This window comes from Sorex araneus, chromosome 5 (genome assembly GCF_027595985.1).
Source record: "Sorex araneus isolate mSorAra2 chromosome 5, mSorAra2.pri, whole genome shotgun sequence".
Lineage (NCBI taxonomy): Eukaryota > Metazoa > Chordata > Mammalia > Eulipotyphla > Soricidae > Sorex > Sorex araneus.
Genome location: NC_073306.1, coordinates 159,753,245 through 159,775,932, shown reverse-complemented (window position 1 = coordinate 159,775,932; position 22,688 = coordinate 159,753,245). Strand labels below are relative to the sequence as shown.

Genomic DNA, 22,688 nt, shown 5'->3' with positions numbered 1-22,688 from the left:
ACCAGAGTCCTACAGCTTGGCCAGGAGTCCTAAACTGAGACTCAACAACCTCCTTCATTCTCAATTGTGCTGAAATAAACAAATCCATATGTACCGAGAAAAAGAAAAAGAGAGTGACGGGAGCAGCGTGGGATCGGGGTCCTCAGCGGCCTGGCTTAGCCTCCGCCCTGAAAGAGCCCTTCCCCGCCAAAAAAGCCGAAAACAAGGCGGCGGGTTAAAAAAAAAAAAAAAAGGAGGGGAAGCGGAGCGGGGCGGGGGCGGGGCCTGCGGCGGGGGCGAGGCCCGCGCTCCCGCCTCTCCGCGTGCGCGCGCACGCCGCGCACGTCCCGCACGCACGCACGCACGCGGAGCACGCTGCGGAAGCGCGCGCAGGCCCAGCCCTCGGCGCCGCCGCCATTTTAGCTCCCGGTTCGGGCCGCCGCGCGGTGTCGGCTGTTGTGGCGGGTGGGGTGCGGGGAGTCCCCTCGGAGAGTTGAGCAGCCGCTGCCCTCGGCCGCGCCGCCTGAGCAGCCAGCGCCTCGCGTCGGGTCGTGCCCGTGCCGTCGCCGCGCGTCCGAGAGAGCCCGAGGATGTCCAAGCGGCACCGGTTGGACCTGGGGGAGGACTACCCCTCCGGCAAGAAGCGTGCGGGCGCCGAAGGGTGAGGCGGGCCGGGGCGCGCGGCGGCGGGCGGCGGGCGGCGGGCGGCGGGCCCGGGCGCACTCCCGGCCTTTGTTCCCGGCGGGCCCGGCGAGGGCGCGGGGGGAGGCCGTGTGGGGCGCGCCGGGCGCCGCCTGAGGGGGGGGTCCCGGGGGCGCAGCGGGGCGGGCCTGGCCGCGCCGGGAGTCGGGCCGCGCCGGGGAGCCGGGCCGGGTCGGGCCGGGCGGGTTGCCGGCGCCGACCTCGTGGCCCGCGGGCCGGGCCGCGGCCTGCGGCGGGGCGGGGTGGGGGAGGGTGCGGCTGGAACACGCGCCGCCAAGGGCACGGGCGGCGGGCGCGGGGCGCGAGGCCCCGGGAGAGCGCGGCGGGCGGGCGCGAGGCGCTTCCGCTCCCCGGGGTCGCCGGGCCCCGAGCGGGCCCCGCGGATCGCGACTTGGGCGGGCGGGCGCGCGCGCGCGGGCGGGCCGCGGCCCATTCAAACCCGGGCTAGGCGGCGCGCGGACCAACTTCCGCCCGCCTCGCTGCTTTCCCCCTCCAACTTGGCGGTGGGCGTCCAGCGTAGGGAGGAGCCCCCCGCACGCCCGAACTTTGGTTCCCGGGCGCCGTTTGCCTTTTTTGGGTTCGCTTTGGATTGGGATGCACAAAGGATCCTCCCCTTCCCCGTCCTTTTTTTTTTTTTAAGTTACTTTTTTTTAAATTATTATTATTCTTTTGGAGATGGGAGTTGATGACCCAATAGCGCTGTGGGTCGGGGTGGACTGGAAGTTGATTTGATTGGCTCCTGTTGTTGCAAATTCCCTTCCAGCGGAGGGGTGATGGGGCCATTGAAATTTGGCTTTTGCCACTCAGGTCATTTCTGGTTCCAGTGTGTGCGCGCCTTCCTGTAGGGAGTTATTTGGGTAATTCAGTCAAAAAAAAAAAAACCACCCACGCAAGTCTGCAAAGTTCCAACACTTGGCGTTAAGTTTATCACTTCTCGGTGTGTGCACGCGTCCAGCAGCCCGACCCGAGAAGCCTTTGTGAGCGAGAGCGTTTTGTTCCCACAAAAGTCCTTTGTTTTCGCTTCCTCTCCGTGGGTGCAGGGTAGGGTCTGAGGTGTAAGGGAGGTGAAGACTGGATTGACTTGAAGTCTTTGCGATGTTAGACAATAGTTTGGGGGTATTTTCCCCCCCTCTAGGTTTTCCTGGGAAACACAACCCCCAGCAAAACGCGGTCGTGCGTTTGAGTTTCTTGTCACAAACTCTTTACACCGGAATGACTTCCAAGGTCTGTTCCGCTCTGCTCGGAGCGTGAGGAATGGATCGGGTTCCTAGGTGGCTTGTCAGCCTGCGCTGCTGGATCTGGAACCCGGAGCTTCTCAGTTGTCGCTTCTAGGCTCTTGCTTTTCCCCTCACAGTGCTCAGACTGTAGTTGTAAGACATTGCAGTCTTGTGTTTAATGACATTTTGTCGTCGATTGGTAAAGTAGGAACACAGAGTTCTTGGTTTCTGTGGAGCAGAAATAGCTTGTCATCTGGCTCGGATGGAAAGTGCAGTCTCACAGTAGTTCCGAGTAGAGCAATATGCTGGGAGGGAGCGGATTCGCTTGCTCGTTTTTCATAGGTATGTGTGCCATGTCACTTGCTTGGGATTTTCCTTAGGATTAGTGGCCTGGTGAGATACAAACATCGTTAGGGGGAACTGTGGGTTTCGGTAGTCTGTGATGGTCAGCTTGGATAGTAATTAGTATCTTAGGTAGCCTTGGAGTGATCGCACCAATCCTGAGATAATCTGGAGGAGTGGTTTTTTTCTTTCTTTCTTTTTTTTTGTCTGCACATTGCTAGTTTGCTTGAATTTGTAGCGTTGAATTTCTTTAGCGGTGGACTTGAGTGCTCTTAATGCCATCTTTTCTGTTTGATCGTCTCAAAACACTTGTTGACTGCAGTCTCCTTTTGTAGTTAAAAAAGATAATCTTTTTAGGGGTCCCGGGAGAGTTGGTAGGCATGCATGAGGCTGTCGAGTTCAATCCCGAATACACCCCATATCGTCCCCTGAGCACCATGGTTTTTTTTTCCCTTTAAGCCCTACTTTCAGATGCTTTTATCTGCAAGGGTAAATTTGTCTGCTTTGTATACACCACTGTCAAAGTTGTTTAGTTTCTGGTACTGACAGGAAGAAAATAAAGTGGGAGATTTCACTCAGTTGAGGTACCAAACTGACTTTACTCCTGGTATGCTTTAATTTGGAGGTCAGTAGAGAAATTCATTGGATTCCGTTCTGTTCCCCTTTTCCCCCCTCATCCCACATCATTTTCTTTGTATAACTATTACAGGAAAAGATAGCCTACTATTGAAGTCGGGGAAGTACTTTTTAACTTACTGGTGTTTTCCACTTTGATGTTAGTTTCCAGTATTTCTGGTAGTTTTTTCTGTTAACTAGAAAAGTGAAAACAATATGCACTAACAAGTTGTGCGGTGGTTTTCAACCTTTTTATACTTGTGGAATGATGAAAATAGAAGTATTTCACAAGTAGCAAGGCAGAAATAAAGCTATGATGTTTATAGTATTGTTACTTGGTTCAGGTTTAAGTGGCAGTAACTTTTGCTCATTGACTGTTGGAAACCGTAGATTTAAATACATTTTGTGCTGAAAGTATAGTAGGTGTTTTATATGTATTAATAGCATATTTGACTTAAGTTTTACTATACAGGTGAGGTTAAGTAGCTTGCTCTTGGGGACCAAAGAAATGTCCATATACAGAGATACGAAGAGTTTTATTCCTAAAATGGCTATCCCCACCTACAAGAATTTGTGTTTTGTGCTTTTATTCTTTTGTTTCTCAGAAATAATGTTCTAAGTTATAGAATAGAGAGATTGGGGAAATACTCTTTTAAGGCTGGATGTGTTGCCTACTTGAGGCCTTGAAGTTGGATTCCAAGCACCACAACCCCCTTCCAGTTACCCCCCCTCCTACCACCACCACCACACACACTGCCATGGTGACCACAACGCCAGACCCCAAGCAAAGCTGGTTTTGAGAAGAGTGGATGGACCCCAGAGTGCTGCAGGGTGGGGGGGCTCCCACAAATTAGAATAGATTTGTGGTACCCTTTCATCAACAGCATAGTATTTCACTTAAAAGGGAACACATAACACAGCTTTCCTTGTTGTTCCCCTGACTTTGTTATTTGGTAAGTTAAAAGTGAATGAACAGGTGCTGGAGCAATAGCACAGCAGCGAATAGGGCTGCCTTGCACGCAGCTGACCTGGGCTCGATTCCCCGCATCCCATATGGTCCCCTGAGCACGGCCAGGGGTAATTCATGAGTGCAGAGCCAGGAGTAACCCCTGAGAGTCCCCTGGTGTGACCCAAAAAGCAAAAAAAAAAAAAAAGTGAATGAACATCTATATGTGTACATATTTCCACAAATGTCCTTATGGAGGTAGGATTGCCAGATTAAAGCAGTCAAGTGGTACATATTTTAAAATATTCTTGATTATGATGGTTAGTTGACACCTTTATTAACAGCACTTTTGTACTTTTTATATCATGTAGAAATTTAGCATGGTATTGTTCAAAGAAAAGACTTGGGGTGAGAGGGTAGGGAGAACAACACTATACCCTGCATTGCTGAAGGTTACTCCCAGCTCTGCCCTCAGGAATCACTTGTGGGTTTAGGAGACCATATGGGATGCTGGGGATTGAACTTGGATTGGCCTTGAGCAAGGAAAGCACCTGTCTGCTATACTCTCTCTGGCCCCAAGTTTTGTGAAAATTTGAAGAAAGCTTTAATGATAAGTGTGTTGGGGGGTGGGCATTAACTGTATTCTAGACAGCACTACTTCTGTTAACTCACATAATTTTAGCAGTTTCTTCAGACAAAGAAGAGGCTGGGCTGGGAGGACTGAAATCATATAGTAAGCTTCATTTCTGAGCCAGGATTGAGCTCAGAACCATGTCCTACTATCATTGGGTCTCCCTGCCAGTTTGGGGGCTAAAGGATTAAGAATCTTGATACTTGTTGTTGGAGAAGAGATTGATCTTTCTGCCTTGCTAGTAGATTACAACTGTGTGTGTATCACATCTGGCTTCATTTCTTAATCATCAGCTAATTGTCCTATGTTTTGTGCTTTCTACAGTGTAGTTTGACAGGTATTCCCTCAATACTCAGAACTGAGGAAGATGAGTGGTGGTGCCTCTGGCCTATGTCCTACTGTCTTCTCAGCCTAGTAGTAATTTTTGGTAATGAAGTTTCTGAAGCTCTAGAAAAACATGTTAGAGTATTACTCTAGCAGAGCTCTTCCTTCAGTGTACCATTCACTTTGTCTCTCATTTTGCAACCTTTGTATTAAGACTTTGGAAAGGTTAGGTTTTGATGACTTTATGTTGCTTTTTTGTAGAAATAGGTTTGCTGAACTTTGTTTCTTTCTGCCTTGTAGGTACATTCTCCCCTTCCTCTCCCAGTCTTTTTAGTTAGATTATATGATCCTTACCCTATCTGGTCTTTGAGCCATTCTTTGATAGTGTTTCTTACATTGCTGGGTGCTTTACCTTGTACCCTACCTAGAATACGTGTCTTAGACCAGAGAATAGGAGATAAAGACTATTTTTGTAGTAAACTACAGTTCTCAATGATAGATTAGGAAGCCGAAAAGCTGAAGTTCCGAGATTTCTTTTTGTATTTTTGTTATAGTCGGGGTGGGAGGTGTGTCGGACTTCAGGCCACGCTTTGGAACACTCGGGAATTACTCTGACAGTTCACAGGGTGAGTGGTTATGGGATGCTAGATACTAGGGCTCAATAGACAGCTGCATGGAAGACAAGTATTTCTCTAGTCCCCAGTTTCTTTTATCTTTATGCCCAATTGGATCAGGGGCTTCAGTTTTAGCTTATATGTCTTGTGGCTCTTCAGAAGCAGAACTTTGAGGTGGAAAAAAAGGAAAATCACTTTGCATGTGTAGAAGTGAAAATTTATGTCAGAAGTATGTGTTCTGTGTATAATGAGTTTCAGCAAGTTTTTAATTAATAGATGGATTTTACTTCATCTTATCCTAATAAAATAATCTACCCAACTAATCATTTCTGTAATTCAGGAGCCACTGACTCTTACTGGGTTTACACTTTTTTTTTTTTTGTATTTTAGGGGTGTAGGTTGGACATGGTAAATTTGTGTGTGTGCTGTGTGAATGGATAAGGAACCATGTTAGTGTCCTTTGACATAGTTTGATGTTGCTTCACTATTCCTTTTGAAGTGAAATAGTTTTGTTTAGACATATATGAAGAAAAGAAAGGGGAGAATAGTCTCAAGTTGAGATGCTGGCAAATCATTAGAAAAAAGAAAGAAATTAATACATATTGGGCCAAGATGCAGGTGAAACTCAGAGATAGAAAAGTGCTTCAGTATTTTATTTTGGCCCTATATACCTTTTGGCAAGTGTGAAGTAAACTGGATTAGTAGAATAAGTTATTTGAAAATTATTCTGAGAATTTCCTCTCACATAACTGGATGTCAAAGTTAGAATTGACTGAAATAAAGTGGGCATCTACATAATTTTACCATTTTTAAACAAATATGTTGTGAATCATTGATTGTTTTTTCCTTTTTTGTTTTGGGTTTTGTTTCTTTTTTTCTTTTTTCTTTTTTTTTTTTGTGCCACTCCTGGAAGTATTTTGGGCTTACTTCTGACTCTGGTCAGGGAACACTTTTGGAGATGCTCACAGATCTAAGGGGTACCAGGAATTGAACTTGGGTTGGCCTCATACAAGACAAATTCCTTACCTCTGCACTCTCTCCAACCTTTCTCCTTTTCTGTCTTTGTTTAAATGGCTGAGGTTCTGTGATTTATGATCCAATCATGGTTTCTCAGGCACACAATTTCAAACCCACCTGTATTTTTTTGTTTGTTTTTTGGCAAAACTTCGTTGACCAAGTGCATATAGATTTACAAAGTACTTAGAAATTTTGTTTTGGGGCCACACCTGGGGATGCTCAGGAGACCATATGGGATGTCGGCTAATCTTGGATTTGTGTTAAAGGCAAACGTCCTGCCTGCTCTATTGTTGCTTCAGCCTCAGAATGTTTTCTCTTTTAATATTAGGACTATCATAAACAAAGCAGAAGGTTTTGATTGTTTTAAATAAAGTGATACAGTAAACTTCTTGAACAAAATTGGGAAAGTGCTATGGGGAAAGTGTAGCAAACACATCTGCAGGGTTGTTTTTTTTTCCTCCCCCTCTTTTTTTTTATTGTCTTTTTGGGTCACCCCAGCGATGCACAGGGGTTACTCCTGGCTCTGTACTCAGAAATTACCCCTGGCGGTGCTCAGGGGACCATATGGGATGCTGGGAATCGAACCCCTTTCGGCTGTGTGCAAGGCTAATGCCCTACCTGCTGTGCTATTGCTCTAGCCCCACCTTCTTTTTCTTATGGGGACTAGTCCTACAAGAGCCCTTGCAGTGTTGTGTGGGATTGAATGGACCTCAGACATGCAAGGCATTAATTATACACCAGCCCTTTGACTTAGCACCTACAGTTCTGTTCGTGTTATTGTAAAATGAAGTGAAATTCTGCCAGTCAGTATTATTTCAGTGCATATAAATGCCTCTTTGTATAACTTGGAGGGGATTTGGCGGGAAATATGTGATTCTTTCTGTTTGCTGATTTAACTGTACTTAGTTTTGTAACTTCTAAATTAGAAGGGGATTTAGCAAAGAAGCTGTCTCTATAGAACTGAAAGCATTAAGGGAGGAAAAGCTGCTTGTGTGTGAGACATGGAGAACCTTGATTATAAGTTCTTTTTTTTTATCAACTTACTTGGTTGTTGCACCCTTATGTTCTTGTGATTGTAATGTTGACATGAACCCTTTGCATGCAATTCAGAATTTTGAAATCTAAATTTTTATTTTTAGGAAGGATCGAGATCGTGACCGGGATCGTGAAGATCGATCTAAAGATCGAGACCGAGAACGGGATAGAGGAGATAGAGAGCGGGAAAGGGAGAAAGAAAAAGAGAAGGAATTACGAGCATCTACCAATGCTATGCTTATCAGTGCCGGATTACCACCTTTAAAAGCTTCCCATTCAGCTCATTCAGCCCACTCGGCCCATTCAGCACATTCGGCACATTCTGCTCATCCCGGACATGCCGGACACGCCGGACATGCCGGACACACATCACTTCCGCAGTGCATTAACCCATTCACCAACTTGCCCCATACTCCTCGATACTATGATATTCTAAAGAAACGGCTTCAACTTCCAGTTTGGGAATACAAGGATAGGTTTACAGATATCCTGGTTAGACATCAGTCGTTTGTGTTGGTTGGTGAGACTGGATCTGGTAAAACAACGCAGGTGAGTTACTGTTGTCATAGTATGTATTTTATTAAAGCATAAATTTACTAAATTTGCATATTTGATCCTAATGGTCGTTTCCGTATAGCAGTTGGATAGAACTCTTGAATACCTGCTGGAAATCTTGTAGGAAGGAACTTTTCTTGAATTCATGAGGGGAAATAGTGCTGTTCATTAAATTTGATGATGCTTGTCTTATCCACTGGTACTTGGTAGTATATACAGTTTAGGGGTCAAGTTGGTTTTCCACTGCTTGATGGAGAGAGCTGTTGGTATGGTCTTGTTTTTGTCATTCTTTCTATTTTACATTGATTTGAATCATGCACGTGTTTACTTTAAACATGGAAATGCTGGGCTGAAGTGCATACTCTGCATGCTGGAGGCCCTGTTCAATCCCTGCCACCACACTGTCCCTAGCACTGTCTCAGTAGCCCCTGAGTGCAACTAGTTGTGGCCCAAAGCGCAAAACTTTTAAAAGGGGGGGAGCAAGGGAATTATAAAATCTTTATTCCCATTCCCCCCAGATCCCGTTGACATTCTTCCCACCCAGCTAGTTAACCTTCTTTCCCTAAAGAAGCTAAACATCAGTGTTTCTTGTTACTAGGATTTATTAGTAAGGTAAATAGAATATTTTTCACACATGGATGGGCATTGTTTACTGGGTCCGTTGTAGAGGCACATAGGCACCTACGTTCCCTTCTAAAAGTAGTTTTGTATAGACAGGTGCACTTGTAGGGTAATATTCTAGAAGTGAACTTACTGTGTCATAGGATGGTTTGTAATTGTGGCACATGCAACCAAGTATCTTCCTGGGGAACATAAGACTGGTTCTATGAGCATATATAAGAGTGTAAGTGGGGACACTTTTAGAGTTACTACAAAAATACGAGATTCTACAAATTGGTGGAAAATATTTCAGTACCAGTTCACATATTTTTGCTGTAAATTAAAAATATATTTTCATATATTTGAACCTGAACTTAGAAATTCAGAATATCAAAGATGATACGGCTGAGGCGATAGTTCAAAGGCCTGGAGTACATATCATGTACACTAAAGTCCCAAGCTTGATAACAGGCTGAGCACAGCCCTGGGAGTTGGCCCCAAATCCTCTCCAACTTCCCAAAAATAGAGAAGTGCAGTCCCTGGCTATTGTAGAAATTTTGGAAAAATTGGGAAATGCAAACTGTTACTTGCAGAATAAGTTAATATATCCTTCTGGCTTTTAGTTGATTTGTATGTGATACATTACGAGTAAATTTTGTATGCTACATATTATGACTTATTCTTTTCCGAAGTTAACATATACTGCATACATGTCAATGTATTTCAGAATATGTTTTGAAGCCTACAGTAGCAACCAGAGTAGGAAACTTACTTTACTGTCAAGACTCGCTATAGTTACTTTGAACTGTTGGAAAGGCGTAAGTGTTAATATTAAGAACTGAAATGCTTGATATATGGCCTTACGGAAATTTAAGGGAATAAACTAAATTTATTAATGTCCTATTATTTTAAATGTTCAATTACTTTATCCAGTTGCCAAAAGTATTAACAATGCCCATTTAATTAGCAATTGGGTAAATGTCAGTCACTGATATTTACAGACTTGTAGGGGAAATTAGTAATTTCATTGATGAGCAAAGTGAAGCTTAAGTTTAGTGATTTACTGCATTATATAATTAATGAATTTAGGTGAACTTTGTAGTTAAGCATTGTAGCTGTAGTTAAATTTGTTGAAGAATATTATCCTATGTTCATAAATCCACTTTGTTTCAAGAGTTACTGTAGTAGCAGTATTTTAAGAGATGAAAAGCCTTTTCTAGTAATACTTGGCTTCACATAGGATTACTCAGTCATTTTGGGGGGAAACTAGATTTCATATTAAATTTTTATTCAGATTTCCCCTTCCGTCCCTCCCCAGATAGCTGGTTAAACTTTGGCTCTAGATCATTCAGTAATTAGCCATTATTTTGCTCTTTTTGTATTATTGGGAAATAAGATTCTAGGCTCATAATGTAGTAGCTTTAACTTTTGATTAAGACTCAGAAAAGACATTTTGCTTGGCATTTTAGTATGATCTTTATATGCATACATAAGAAACTGGAGGTAGTTTAATCAAGAGACCATGTGCGCAACATAGAAGATTAAGAAAGGAAGGCATTGATTGTATGGTCTATCCAGAGTATTAGATGTGCAGACATGCCACAAAAAAGAGTGAACTAATTGGCTTGAATATATATGCTAATTGGGGACTGATCTGGACTTCTGAGGGTGGGAAGGACCACACTCAGCTGTACTCTGGTCTCAGGGATCAGTCCTAGTGGGGCCTGAGGGACCATAGGAAGTGCCAGAAATAAGACTCCTGTCTGCCTCGTGCGAGTCAACTGCCCTAGCGGCTGTACTATTGCTCCAGTGCCTCACACTGAACTTGAATTGGATACAAGTCTTCTAGTGAGAATATTAATGACAGGTGATGAAGTCAAGAATTGGGAGTTATTAGCTGTTTTGAGCCAAGGAGATAGGAATTAATAGGTATTTGGAAAGGAGATAAAAGTTTTGGGTTTTGAACTTGCTGAGTTTGGGGTGCTAGTAGTCGTTATTCTAATAAATAGTCTTTATTCAGGTGGGCCTGGAGATCACTAGTCAGAGAGAAACCAGATTTAGGATTGACATCAGTGTATTCTAGGTAGTATAGAAGTCAGGAGATTACAGAGTACTTTAAGTGTAGGAAGTTGTCCTCAGTGGAAGGGAAGAAGCTGAAAGGAGTAACTTTAGAAGGACTTGAATAAGCCAGTAGCCTGCGTATTTCTGGACCCATTTTTATTCTTAATGCTTCCCTTAGAGATGAATTGGGAACTCTTGTTTGGGAACTCTTGACAAATGTTTGGGAACTCTTGAAAGTCCCTGAAACTGTTTTCAAAGTTCCTGAGATATTCTTGACATACACCAACCAAAACAAAAATACTGAAATTCTTGCAGGTAAGAGAGCACAGCTATTTTTCGCTTAAGGTTAGAGGTAAGCAAAAATGATTTTGCTCTCTTCTTGGACCACAAGCATGGTGCTTGGGAACCCTGTGGTGCTGGGGAACAAAGGCTCCCCCCATGCAAAACATGTCCTTCAAGCTATTTCCCCTGGATGCAAGATAGTTTTCACTCATAGAAAGTGTGTTTTTATGTGATGGTTTTGTAAGAAATGTAGTTTTTCACTTTTGTTTCCTATCAGAACCTATTTGGCATTTGTGATTAAAGTATAAAGAGATCTAAATTCAAAAATAGAAAAACTTCTGAATTAGCACAAAATGTCTATGTTTTTTGTTCTTAAGATAGAAATAGGGTATCTTTCATTAGAGAGAATTTAAAAAGTGATATGTTCCTTTCCTTGAAAATCGTGAGATTTTTTTTTCCTTGTTGCTATTGCTGGTTGGGGTGCCACGCCTTTGCTGGTGCCCGAAGGCTATTCCTGGTACTATTTGAGTGGTTCTGCCATTCTTGGGAATCAAACACTGGGCTATTCTGACATATTTTAGGAGACTTCAGCTATAAGCTCTCGGCCCTGGGGTTTGTTTGGTTTGGTTTGGGTTTTGGGCCACACCTGGCTATGTTCAGGGTTTACTCCTGGCTCTGCATTCAGGAATAAGTGCTAGCAGTACTAGGGGACCATGGGGTTCTGGGGTCAGAATAAAGTTGGCTCTGTGCAGAGCAAGCACTTTATCCTATTTACTGTCTTGCCGGGCCCTTCTGGCCTTTGAGGTTTTAAATAGCGAATTGACTGGTCCATTAAAATTTTTTTATTTTGTTGGATCTTAAAAGTTCGTTCTTTCTTTCTTTCTTTCTTTCTTTCTTTCTTTCTTTCTTTCTTTCTTTCTTTCTTTCTTTCTTTCTTTCTTTCTTTCTTTCTTTCTTTCTTTCTTTCTTTCTTTCTTTCTTTCTTTCTTTCTTTCTTTCTTTCTTTCTTTCTGTCTGTCTTTGTGAGAGTTTCTGACCTGAAGGCACAAGTATATAAAGCTTTCCTCAGAAACCACTTAAGTTTTTGGATTTGTGTTTGGGGCTTCACCCGTCTTTTCTCAGGTCTTGATCTGGTCTTGATCCTGACTCTGTAGCTCAGGGATCATTCTGGGAACTGTATGTGGTACTGGGGACAAAACCCAGGTCCAATACATACAAGTTATGTGCCATGCCCACTATCCACTCTACTAACTGACTAGAAAGCTATTACACTTGACTGTGGTTCTCCTAATTTACTTGCGGTTTGATGCATTGAATTCCTTAAAAAAAATAGTCATATTTCTCAAGCTTCATAACACATTCTCCTTTTATATACTTTTCAGTGACAGCCCAGCCCTAAAATACAAAATGGCTCAAAAAATAGGATAATGCAGCAGTCTACTTTTTTCTCTTTTTTGGTTTATGGGCCACACCCGATTATACTCCTGGCAGTGCTCAGGGCACCATAGAGGATGCCAGGGATTGAACCCAGTTCAGCCACATGAAAGGCAAGAGCCTTAACCTGCTGTACTGTCTTTACAGCCCCACTCAGCATAATAATGCTATTATGTACACATTCAAATCTTTTTTTAAAAAAAACTTTAAAATGGCATTAGGAAAATGCTTAATGATGGAATAGTTTGTATTGTAGGATGTTTTTAGGGCAACCCCGGTGAACTGAATACACAAGAAATATGAAAATAATAAGAAAATAACATGGTATACCAGTCTTAAACCAGTCTTACATGATTCTTTGTACCTTGCAGAGCTTATGCTCGTTGTTTGAATTGCAGATGTGTGTGTGTGTTTGCCTAATTTGATTTTGTTGTATTGTAGTAAGATTTTAAGAACACTGCTAAATGCTGGCAGAATGGAATTAACATACATATGAAATTATTTGCTAGATTCCCCAGTGGTGTGTGGAGTACATGCGGTCATTACCAGGACCCAAGAGAGGAGTTGCTTGTACCCAGCCCAGGAGAGTGGCTGCAATGAGTGTGGCTCAGAGAGTTGCTGATGAAATGGATGTTATGTTGGGCCAGGAAGTTGGTTACTCCATTCGATTTGAAGACTGCAGCAGCGCAAAAACCATTCTTAAGTAAGTACCATCTTTAAAAATGAAAACTCTCTCTACTGTGCTTTGTAGGGAGAGGAGTTTACCATGGACTTGCAAGTCATAGGTGATTAGACTGGTCCTGAGTAAATATGCCTTAGGTTAAGAGATGACATGACTTCCCCCACTTCTTTTTGAGTTATATCTCTTGGGGGGTTCAGGAGAACATACAGTGTGCGGTTCAGGCTCCAAATCTCCTGCACACAAAGCATGCACTGAGCCCATTGAGCTCTCCCCAGCTCTTGACTTCTCATCTTTCTGTGTAGAGGATTGAATCCCAGGTCAATCACTATCGAGTCATGTGATCCACACTAGGCTACATTTCAAGTCTGCCAAAGATGACTTTTATTTGTTTTTGAAGAAATTATATACAAGCATGTTAAGATGACATTTGAGGTGGGGTGAGATTTATTGGGCTGAGGGAGCTTTTAATACTATACAGCTTGCATTATGCATGTGCTGTGAACTATAGATGACTCTTGAAGTGTGTATTAATCTTGGCATTTCCTCAAAGTTCTCATTCTTCACTATTCCTTTTCAATATACCTGTGGTTCATATGGTGACTTCCCTGATTTTTTATCTTTATCTTATATACTTGTATTCTGCTTAGTGAAAAGTGATATTTGTTGCCTGTGGTATTTGTATTGAAAATCTTGGCTTTTGTTGCTTCTCTTTATTTTTGTATGTAAGTGATCTTCGTGTCAAATTTTAGTAATGTGCCTGGAGTGCAGAGGGAGCAATTTGGGCCACTCCCAGCAGAGTTCAGGGTCTAGTTCTGGCTCTGCTTGGGAATGATTCCAGGCGCTGCTTTGGGGGTGGCGTATGTAGTGCTGGAGATGGAGAAACCTGGAACAGCTATGTGCAGGACACTTCCAGTATATATATCCAGCCTAGTTTATTCTAGAAATCTCTTTGTGGCCGTTACAAAATTGAAACAAAACAGTAATATAATCTTTGATGGAAAAAAAAATGTTAGGGGGAATACCATTTCAGACTTTGTGTGGAAGGGACTGTTCTTGGGGCTTCCTCCTGGCTCTGTGCTCAAGGATCACTCTGAGCGTGGCTGTGAGAACCATATGGAGAGCCAGAGATCAAACTCGGGTCAGATGCACACCAGCTGTGCTGTCCCTCTGGCCTCCATCAGATAAATGTGTGTGGAGGTGAATAGTATGAACTCCATCATACATCTTCAACTGTGGTCAGTTTTGTTTGAACCATGTACTGTTCTTTTCTGTACACTTATAATTCAAAGTAGGCCTTTTAGATACTTAGATCTCTTAATGTTTTGGTGTGCCTTTTCAGAGATGAGGTTTGTGAACTCTGATTTGATAAATTCACAATTTTAAACTCTTTAAATCATGGTCAGACATTAAGCTTCATAGGTAAATTATTTTCACTGATATGATCACTTACAGGTACTGTGTAATAGACAAAATTTAATAAAATAATTACATTTTATGCTACTATATGATGGTGTTGTTGAGGACTTGAGGATAGTAAAAGACAGAATTTTACTCATTTTTAGGAGCAGTTGTATTTCAAGGTTTGATTATTTTCTTTGGAAGCCATGATTGAGCCAGGGAGAACAGAATTTAGAGATATTTAAGAAAGTTATAATGCAGTGATAATTGACCAAAGTGTGCATCTGATAGGAAATGGTAATAGTAATGTTTTGCTGTGTTAGAATTTGGATCAGTTAACAGGGAGTGACAACAGAAATGTTCAGCTCAACTGCACCAAAACTTGCATACATGTCAACATATTGTAAACTCGTTACCTTAGCTATAATTAAAACTTTTTTTTCCGATTCAAAATAACCTTACGTTCTGATATGGTGTGACTTCTAGAGGGTATAACTTTAAAAAGATGCTATTCCAAATAGGTTAAGCTTATTGGGATTTTCTAGACTCACTGGAGGAAGTAGCAGATAACTTTAGTATTGTTTGTAAGGTATATATAATAATGCTGGTATATTAACTAAATGAATTCTTGAAATTCCTAGAAGTACTTTTTGAGAAGTGAGGACCCAAGTGTTAAAAGCATAGATTTTCAACTAAATGAGGATCAGTCACATCATCGCTAAATATATAAGAATGTGAAGAAATGCATATGACAGCTATCACTTGTGCCCTCCATTTTATATAGAGAGGGTGCCTTAGGATGCCTTTGTATTCATTGAGTAGCCAGATAGCACATTTAATGGTTTACCATAGAAGCATAGTAAGGAGACTGATTTCTGGAGATAGGGCCAGAAGACAGAATTTAAATATATCTTTCCTCTTGATTAGCTGTTGACGTTACTTTTTTTTTTTTTTTTTTTTTGGCTGAAAAGTTTCAGAATACTTGGGCTGAATTAACCTCTGCTTAAATTCACATAGGTCCACAGGTTGTTTTTCAGTGTTAGAGGGTTCTTGGTCTAATATGCAATTTTCAGAGGTTCCATGAAGTGTCAATTGTCAAACTTTGTAAGACATGTTATAAATAGCTATCTAGGCTCAGGAACTCGTAGTTTTTTTAAACCACTACCGCAAAATGGTTTGGGTTTTTTTGTTTTGTTCATTTTTTTGTCCTTTTTTGTTTGCAAGCGGTCCTTCCCCCCCCCCAAAGTATTTGTTTTGCTCTTATGATTACTTATGAATATGATTACTTATTTTGCTATCTTGAAATATGCTAAGGGGGAAAATGAGTTTATGAAAGTGAAAATTTGTTGCCAAATTTGTGATCAGTCTGAAAAATATTTTAATGTAATGGAGAAGAAGGTGTTAGACTTTGACAGTGGATTTTAAGAAACACCGGAGTTGCAACATTTTAAGAATTCTGTTCTCTTTGGGAGGAATTGCTGAGTTTTTAGGAATAAAACAGGTTGATAGTCTGGAAGTTGGGGGAAACAATACTTGAAATAAGTGTTAATTTGCTAGTAAATTTCATATGCCTTTCGTTTTTCTTCAGTCTGAAAAAAGATTTGGGGTAGCAGTAATTTTTCATTATTCTTTTTACTAATATAGGAGTACCTATGTCGGGTCAGTCACAGTAGTAAAAAATAAATGTTCTTGTTCCCATAAAGCAAATAAAATCAATGTAAAATCTCATTGTGATTAGACTTCTGAAAGAGATGATAGGGATTTATATGAAAGAATGATTAGAGAATTTAGGTTGGAACAGACTTAATCAAGGCCTGAGTTGAAAGTACTGGTTTGCTTGAATAGGGGCTGGAATACAGGAGTAGAACTTTTTATTCTACTGGGTCAGTGGAATAGTATTCTATAAAATGCTTTCTGGAGGGAAAATAGACATTTATTTGAGAAGCACTATAGGCTTTATATTGGTTTTTAATTGTAGGGCCACATCTGTCAATGCTTAGGTATCTGTCTATCCTGGTGGGGCTCAGGGTAGTCATACATAATGGAACCTGAGTTAATCATAAGCAAGGCTTAGAGCCTTAAAAGCTGTGGTCCCTGTGTTTTGTTTTTAAGTGTGTCCACTGATTTGTATGTGTTGGCATTTCTATGCTAGATTACTTTCAAGATATTATAGAACTCTTATGGACAGTATAGATGATTATGGAGTAGTTGTTCTATTGCTCTTACCTATTAGTTCACTAACTCTTGAGACAGTTTTTATATCTGCACCCATATGCCTGCCTTAAATGAGGAGCAACAAGAATATGAACTATGTCACTCCAGTGACTGATTGGGGGACCATACGGGATGCAGGGTAAGGTTAAATTCTGGTTGGCCTGCCTGCAAGGCAGTTGCCCTCCCTACCTTGCCCCTGAGTATCTTGAAAAAGGCATATGAGTTGTTTCTTTTCTTGTTGGAGGAGGTGTAGTGACAGGTATTTGGTGTACATACTTTTTATCTTTTATTCTGAGTCTTTGCTTTTGGTTATCAGAACCATTTAGATTTTGGAATCTATAACAGGACTGAGGACCCAGCCTGGGGTCATTGTTTGAAACAAAGTGTAGCTCTTAATGAGCACATGTATGTTTGGCAAGATTGCTCCCTGTGAAATGTTGATCCTACATTTACTTTGGGACAGAACTGCTAGATTAGATAAATCAGGCAAGTTGGACAGGTGGTGGTTGAAATCTAGAGTTTGAGTAGCAGGGAGAAATGAAAAGTTTGGGGTTTCGGTGTGAATAAGCCCTGGGGGGGGAAATGTAAAAACAAACCAAAGGTGAGTGGATGACAAAACCTGTATAAGAGGAAAGAGAACCCAGCATTCTTTTAGAAAGGCCCAGTGTTGGGGCTGGATCGATAGCACACTGGGTAGGACGTTTGCCTTGCACACGGCCAACCCAGGTTCGAATCCCAGCATCCCATATGGTCCCCTGAGTACTGCCAGCGGTAATTTCTGAGTGCAGAGCCAGGAGTAACCTCTCTGCATTGCCGGGTGTGACACCCCCCCCCCCAAAAAAAAAAAAACCACAAAGGCCCAGTGTACACAATATTACAGGAAAGAATTGAGTGGTTCTCATTGGGAGGAGTACTAGGCATTGTGGGGGGAGGGGAAGCAGCAGTTGCATAAATACTGAGTAGATTCTAGAATGAGTATTCAGCAAAATGTCCTTTTTAAAATAGATTTGTAAAGGGATTCAAAAGGAAATAGATTCTAGAGTCACCGACATGAGGATCATGTTGTACCCTTGATCAGACACTTATTAGCTGTGATCTTGACAGTGTTAATTAACTTCCCAGTGTTTGTTGTTTTTTCTGGTGATGGCACTGGTAACAGCTACCTCATTGATAGTGCTGAGATCAAATGCTTTAATTTGTATGTATGTCTCATAGAGTAATTCCTGGTTCCCAACTACACTTGCCACTATTGACTGTGATGACTTACACTTTAGGAAAATGCGGAATTTTATTACCAGTTAAGCCAGTTAACTTTTGGTTTTGGATCACACCTGGCGGTGCTCAAGGATCACTCCTAGTAGGCTCAGGGTGCCAGGATTGAACCCAAAGTTGGCCTTGTACAAGGCATGTGCCCTACCCTACCTATTACTCTGGCCCCAAGCCAGTTGATTTGAAAAGTACTTACATAAGCAGTTAAAGTTCTTTTTACCAGTTAAAATTTTTTGTGGATATAAATTGAATTCGATCTTGGCATTACTTGTCATTATGAATGAATTCAAATATTCTTTTGGGGCTGAAAGACATGGAAACAGGTACTTTATAAAGACCATTAATCATGCAAATATAAATTATAAATAATTTATTGAACATCTGTTACAGGCATTGTTGTATTTCGGGCGTAACACTGAAGTTAGTTTTACTAGACTTAAGGAAAGAAATAAAGGCTTACCATTTAAGACTTCCTTCAAACGAGATTTTAAAAAATACTGGGGTGCAGCAGTAATAAGTGGGTAGGATGCTTGCCTTGCATTCAGCTAACCTGACTTCAGCTCCCAGCATCCACCTGAGCACTGCTGGGTGTGGGCCTCCGCCAGGGCCCCCCCCCCCAAAAAAAAAAGCCCACCAAAGTAATAATAATAAAGGGAGATTAGATTATTGTTGTCACCTTAAAATTATAATTTTTGGGGTTCTTGGTCATTCATGGAGGACTAATGGAAAATTAGTATTTGACCTTTGCACTAATTCTAATACCTTGCAAGGTTGGGAGATTCCATAGAGCCCTGCATTCTAGCTTCTCGTAAATTCTGTTCTGAGAACAGTAGAGCATATCTTTCAGAACTTGTGACATTGAAGAAAAATAAAGCAGTACAGTTTGAAAAAAAGATGTAGCTTCTCCCTTTTTTTCTTTGCTGATGTTTTGTGTTTCTGTGTTTTTTTCCCCCTCACTTGAATGACTTGGTTCTGAAATGTCAAGAATATGTTACATGCTTTGGGTGATGATAATAAGCATCTCTTAACTAAAAACATAATTACACAAGGTACTTTGCCTTTTGTCAAGTTTTTGAAATTCATCGAAACTTTGTAGATGATAAATAATTTGAAACTTTATAAAGCCTTTCTTTAGTGTCTGTTTTGGGACCACACCCAGCGGTGCTCAGGCATTGCTACTGGCTCTGTGCTCACGGATTACTCCTGCTTTCCTCAGAGGATCATATGGGATGCTGGAGATCAAACCTGGATCTGCTGCAGCTGTGTGCAAGGCAGAAGCCCTACCCACTGCAATACTGCCTTGCCCAGGAGTTTTGTTATAACTAGTATTGTGCTGGTATTTGTGATCATATAAAGATTGCTGTGGCTTATTTCTACCAGGGCTGGCTGTACACACAGCAAGCGCCTTAACTGCTATACTTTTTCTTTGGCCCTTTTTTTGGTTTTGTAGGGGCACACCTGGCAGGCTCCTGGAATCATGGGATTGATTCCTAGAATGAACCCAGTTTGGCTTCATGCAGAGTAAATGCCTGCTTCCTGTACTATTGCTCCAGCCCCAGCTTCTTCTTCTTATTATTATTATTTAAATGCAGATTTTTAGTACTGGTGGTTCAGGAGACATTTAACTGACATCTCAAGGAATTGCAGTTGGGTGATAAAAATTAATACTGACATTTGGGATCTGTCTAGAATATGGAAGTCTTAGGGTTAGGTCTCAGTTGACCATTTAATATATATAGATGCATCTTTTTTGTTCAAATGAGGCAAATAATAGTTCCAATTATCTATTTTACAATATAAATCTGTGCTGTGCAGCTTGCTCTGTTCACTTTCAGGAAAAATTTATAAAAGAATGCATATTTGGGTTAGCTTTGCTTGAGTGTCTCAATGCTCTTGATAGTTGAAGAATGTGAGAAAAGGAAAAAGACAAAAATGATAGGGCTTGAAACTATCAGTTCCCTGACTTTTCTCCTATTTTAAATACCTGAAATAGGAATGAGTTCTAAAATCAATGAGGTCTTAATATATAAACCAGATTGTTGGCTCTTCGTGCGTATTGCTTGTGGAGGCTCGGACTTGATATGGCTATACATATTGGCTTTTCGAATAAGGATGTGCATCGTTGGACCTGCATGTGATGAGTTTGTTATTAACATACTTCCCCAAAGAATATGCAAGGAACTCATGTTATATTGAGTGTGTTTGAAGACTGAGCCAGAAGTGTATAAATTTGATAGTATTTAAGCAAATAATGCTTGTTAGAAGAGTGAACAAATTTTTGCCCTTATAGAGCAACAGAAGAACTTGGTTGGCTCTAAGGAAGTTAACTTAAAAGTTGATAAATGTTTTGGTTTGCTAATTTGTTATAATGTGCCTTTCATGTCTTCAAATTTAAAATGTTGAGAGAAGCAACTAGACTATACAGTGTAGCTGTTCACACACTATATTAAGTCATTGAATCATAGTTTAATTGGCACTTTCCTATAGATATTATCTTACAGGTAAAATACATCTAATCCAGAAATGCTTACTTTTGTTGAAAAAATAAGAAATAGTAGAGACATAAAGATGTATTTACCCGAAGTCTTACTGACTTTAGACTTAAAATAAGGAAAAAGGAGTTTTCTGTTGTACACTGTCAGTTGTATTTAAGTCACCTGAACTTACTGCTACAGATGACATTAACTAAAAATATGTTAGTCCATGAAATATTGGGTTCTAGTTCATGGAAAATTCACCCAAGAGTGAAGCCATAAATGATGACTTCAGAATTTTACATGGCTTTCAAATCTGCAAGTGCAATGCAGATTTGAAAAAACTGAATGGGCAGTGTTTGTCTTTGCAAGCCAAATTTGTTTTGTCCAGGTGCCAAACTTGATTTTTGTATCAGTGACTGTAGCACTCGTTGTTGCAGAGATGGCTGACCTGTACATCCATTTTGCAAACCACCTTTTTTTATGATTTCTGGGTTCCATATTAGCTGTCTTCTCAAGTTACCTAATTTGGTTTTGCTTTCTTTTGGGGTTATTGGCAAACCAGTCTTCTCCTGCCATTTATCTTCTAATCTGCATATACCTGCATTTCTTAGGGTGCTAAATTTTACACTTCTCACTTCAGGAATGTGATATGTTGTGCTACACCTGGTAGTTCTCAGGGCTGCTTGTGACATGGTGGTTTCCCAGTGATGCTTGGGACACCATGTGGACAGGAATTAAACCAGGGTCTCCTACATACCAAACATGCATTCCAACCCTATCTATGTATCTCTCTCCCAGCTCCCCCCAAGTACACCTGCTGTTCTTCTATGGTCCTTTTGAATGGGGCCTCCAGGAAGGGTGATGATCTGAGCCCTCTCTTGGCCCTAAATGGGGGTGGGGATTATTAAGATTTTAAAGTAGAGGTTTTCAGGCATCTTGGCATTCTGCTCGCATTTCAAAAATAACTAAGCACTCTTCCTTAAAATCTAACTTCTTCAATTGGGAAATACACCAAAGGAATATACGTTGCTTGTGGCGGTAGCATAATGATTTGAGGCAACTTTAAATGGTTTCTTGTTCTTGTTTTGCAGTTGAATGAATACTTGTATGTTATAAATTTCATTTCTGCAGAAAAAGTTACAATAAGTAGTTTTGCTTTTCCAAAACTAAGCTGACTTTACTTTCACTCCAGAATATCTCAGTATTGACTCATAGCTGGCAGGACTAGTGTATAGCTTGTTTTGGTACATAACACAAATTTTTATTTAATGCTAAGTTTGCAATTGATTATGAACAACAGAATATTTGATTTGTGGAATTTTGTTTAATTTTGACTTGTGATTGTATGTTCTGAAGTTCAGTTTCACATGCTGTAAATATTCACCAACATGTACTTTGTAAATACAGGTATATGACTGATGGGATGTTACTTCGTGAAGCTATGAATGATCCACTCTTGGAGCGTTACGGTGTAATAATTCTTGATGAGGCTCATGAAAGAACTTTGGCTACAGATATCCTCATGGGTGTTCTGAAGGAAGTTGTAAGGCAGCGATCAGATCTAAAGGTGGAGTTATTTCTTTTACCTATTTACCATAAGATGTCTGGTGTGTAAACCAAAATGTTTCCTTCACACCCCCAAGCCCCCCCTCATCACTCTCTATATATGGGTAGTTTTGTAACTATGAGGCCCACTCTAACTCCTAGTGCTGGAAGCAGGAAAATACAAACCAATGGTAAGCCTCTTCAGAAATAACATTTGTTTTACCGACTGTGGACTGGAGCAATAACACAGCAGGTAGGGCCTTGCACGCAGCCGACCCGGGTTCGATTCCTCTGTCCCTCTCAGAGAGCCTGGCAAGTTACCCACAGTATCCCGTCAGCCTGGCAGGCTACCCTTGGTGTATTCAATATGCAAAAAACAGTAACAAGAAATCTCAAATGGAGATGTTACTAGTGCCTGTTCGAGCAAATCGATGAGCAACGGAAAACAGTGGACAGTGATACTGCTTGCACTCTTGCCAGTATTACTGTGTAAAGGACATGAAACTTCTGAAATTTTGATCTTTCAGATTTTTGCAAAGTACCCCTTTTTGCGTTGACTTTTTACTATTCTTTGGAATTTACATTAGGTTCGTAATAACTTAATGTTCTACACTTATGTTTGAAAGGGATTATATAATGGTCAAAAAGATTTAGGGGCTTTAAAAATTGGTATGACTTTGCTTATAAAAAGTCTATACTTTTAAGTTACATTTAAAGACTACACGTTTTGTAATTTAATTTTGAGATTA

The 22,688-nt window shown here is 41.0% G+C and overlaps 1 protein-coding gene across 1 annotated transcript in view; it reads left to right on the top strand.

The window, feature by feature from the left end:
• Positions 1 to 377: 377 nt before the first annotated feature.
• DHX15 (DEAH-box helicase 15) overlaps positions 378 to 22,688 on the top strand; it is a 44,541-nt gene continuing 22,230 nt past the window's right edge. Inside the window, exons 1-4 of the mRNA XM_055138116.1 lie at positions 378 to 640; positions 7,527 to 7,971; positions 12,864 to 13,057; positions 21,802 to 21,961. Coding sequence (XP_054994091.1) covers positions 570 to 640; positions 7,527 to 7,971; positions 12,864 to 13,057; positions 21,802 to 21,961 — 870 coding nt within the window. The 5' untranslated portion in view covers positions 378 to 569. The remainder of the gene's footprint in view (positions 641 to 7,526; positions 7,972 to 12,863; positions 13,058 to 21,801; positions 21,962 to 22,688) is intronic.